At 42.2% G+C, this 2792-nt stretch overlaps 1 protein-coding gene across 1 annotated transcript; it reads right to left on the bottom strand.

Annotated features, from left to right (window-relative positions):
- Nucleotides 1-687: 687 nt before the first annotated feature.
- LOC147968030 (protein FAR1-RELATED SEQUENCE 5-like) lies at nucleotides 688-2423 on the bottom strand. The gene is made up of 3 exons (XM_087523361.1): nucleotides 1969-2423; nucleotides 1482-1864; nucleotides 688-938 (listed from the first exon to the last, which is right to left on the bottom strand). The coding sequence occupies exons 1-3, from the start codon at nucleotides 2421-2423 to the stop codon at nucleotides 688-690; spliced, it is 1089 nt and encodes a 362-aa protein (XP_087379487.1).
- Between the last annotated feature and the right edge of the window lie 369 nt (nucleotides 2424-2792).

Raw genomic sequence — 2792 nt, 5'->3', positions numbered from 1 at the left:
CCTCATATGGTCCGAAAGACGCCATGGGCCATACATGGGCCAGAAGTGAAAACGGGCTGGAATCATATTGGATGGCCCAGATGACTCTACTGGGCCTAATTCGGATAGGGCGTAACAGGCCTTGGGTTAGCGGGCTGTAAATGGGCTATATGCGAACAGGCCGTTAACAGGCTTTCCATGGGCTGGCCCGCCAGCTTTTGACCAAGTCAAACGGGTCGGCCTTTTCACAGGAATGGGCCTCTGTTGGGCCATGCCACGTGTCGACGTATCATAGGCGCCTATCTGACCAACTGATGAACTGACACGTGTTTCGTCTGGCCAATAAGAATTTTACACATGGAAATTTCCCATTGGTCGGGGCTGTTAACGGGTTATCAGATCCAAAACCCGACCCGATAGCTTAACGGCGTTCCATTATGGTGGATGCCACGTGTCGGTCACCCTTGACGAAAGCACTTCTGTGACGCGCGATTTATCGTCATGGAAGTGGACACTTCCGTGATGATAATTTTGGTAATGTCATGGAACACTTCTACGACAGCACAGGTATGACTATCTTGGTTCTGTCATAAATTTGTCATGGATGTACATGCATGACAAAAAAAGCGACCTACTGTGACAAACACGTATCATCACGGAAGTGTATTTTTTTGTAGTGTATGCTGAAATCCACATCTTCCTATCACTCTAGAGATGCATCATCATCTGGTTGTTCTCCAGGTTGTAGTTGTGCACGAGTTTAGCCCAGGCATCTTCAAACTCCGTTGGCATTAGCGGCCAGTTTAAAATAGTTGTGAGCTCCTCTTTGAATGTTTTATACTTTTTGTACAGCAACATGAGGTATTCCCTGTACTTCTTCATGATGGGCCAACGGCATAGCTTGTGGACAGTGTTTGGAAATGATTGTGGTATAGCTTTCGCCATCGATGGGCATTGGTCTGCATGAATTAAAAAAATGAAATTTGATTCTTTTTTTGTACTGATGGTGAACTTATGTTGTACAAGTACTTGAACTACACATGTTGGTAGTATGGTATCTAAGAATGTCACATGTTTTTTTCCTTTACAGCAGTGTTGCTGAACTTCTGTGGTACCCGTGCTTGAACTTCACAGTTAGTAGTAGGACAAACTAGTAGTGTCGCAATCAAAAAATTTCTTAAAGCATTGTTGTTGAACTTCTGTGGTAGCAGTGCTTGAACTTCACGTAAATAACTATTTTTTCTGAACATGCTACATATATTTATCTTACAGCTTTGTCCTTGAACTTCTATGATTCATGTACTTGAACTTCACATTCATAACTAATTTTTTTCTAAGCATGTGACAGATAATTTTGCTTTCTTTGTAGTGCTAGTTGGACTTCTATGCTAACAGTGGTTGAACTGCATTCTTTACATTATTTTCAGACAAAACCAATGTACCCAACACAGACCCATAGACTGAAAAGATGATGAAACTTGAAGAGTTTTTTTTGAACTCACCTGTTAGAATGCAAGTTGGGTGCTTGTTGTTCATGCACCGTCGAAATGTATCGAACAGCCACTTGAATGACTTTGCATCTTCGTCTCTTATCAGGGCAACAGCAAATATCGTTGACTGCAAGTGATGGTTCGTTCCAACAAACACTCCCAGGGGCAGATGAAATCTGTTGGTCTTGTAAGTTGTGTCGAATGTTATGCAATCGCCAAATTCTTGATAGGCTCCTCGGCATCTTGCATTGGACCAAAAAATGTTTTTAATTGACTTGTCCTTGTCCACTTGGATGTCATAGAAAAACTCATCATTTATTGCCTTCATGTCTTTGAAGAATGAAACAAGTTTCAATACATCATCCAAATCATCTTTCCTTGCATTCATGGCTTTCCTGCAAATCACATGCAAACATGCATTTGTTTATTTTTTGCTAGCAAAGGGTTGTGAGCTAGGATGCTATTTTACATTGCAGTATGTGGGTGTTTGAATACTTACTGGTTTAGCAGGTCTCGTCCGGTCATGCGTAGGAAGTAGCTTCCATCTTCATTTTCAGATAGCATGGACATGATTGTTGTGTACTTGACATCATGGTACTGCAGGAGCTTTACGTACTCCAAAATAGTGGGGTCATAATTCTTTTGTGAGTGCAAAAATACCAGCATGTCATCAGTTTGCATGAGTTCCTGATTATGATTGTACTCAATGTCCACTGCCACGCATGTGTCATCCTCCTGCACCTTCACCCTCATTATTGCATTGCAGCCCGTCCTCTGCGATGTTTTGTTTCGCTTCCTGTTGGCCTCTGAAACAGAAGATGTGTGTATCCCTTGGAAGGCGCAAACAAAATACTTGTGGTTGTCATTTCCTCCCGTCTTCCTGATTCCAAAACCAGCGTGTCTGGCGTATCTGTTATAAAATTCCCTTGCTTTCTCTACATCTTTGAATCGCATCTTTAGTCTTGGTATTAGATAATTCGGTAGATCCGGCGTCTGCTGAAAAATAAAAAAATAATCCAAAACAGCATGTTAAAATGCAGTTTATGAACTTGTTATCCTGGAGGGAGCAGAAATTTTGCAGATAATACAAGATGCGTATATAAATTTTTTTTGTTTCACTTACGTGCGTGTATGATCGCAACTTCGCCGGTGTCGGCTACTGTCCCTCTGGGATGGGGCATGGCGGAGTAATCATAGCAGGATGCAGCAGTGGATCACGAGGAGGAAGGAGGGCTGAAGATGGCCTCTCTCTTGTTTGCATCATTTTTGCTTGAGGTGGTTGTGGAGGTATTGCGATCCTGGTCTTGGTTTGCTCTTTTGTTT

This window comes from Triticum urartu, chromosome 5A (genome assembly GCF_056163025.1).
Source record: "Triticum urartu cultivar PI428250 chromosome 5A, HENAU_Tu73, whole genome shotgun sequence".
NCBI classification, from domain to species: Eukaryota; Viridiplantae; Streptophyta; class Magnoliopsida; order Poales; family Poaceae; genus Triticum; species Triticum urartu.
Note: the sequence above shows the minus strand (reverse complement) of the source record. Positions and strands in the feature narration are given on the sequence as shown.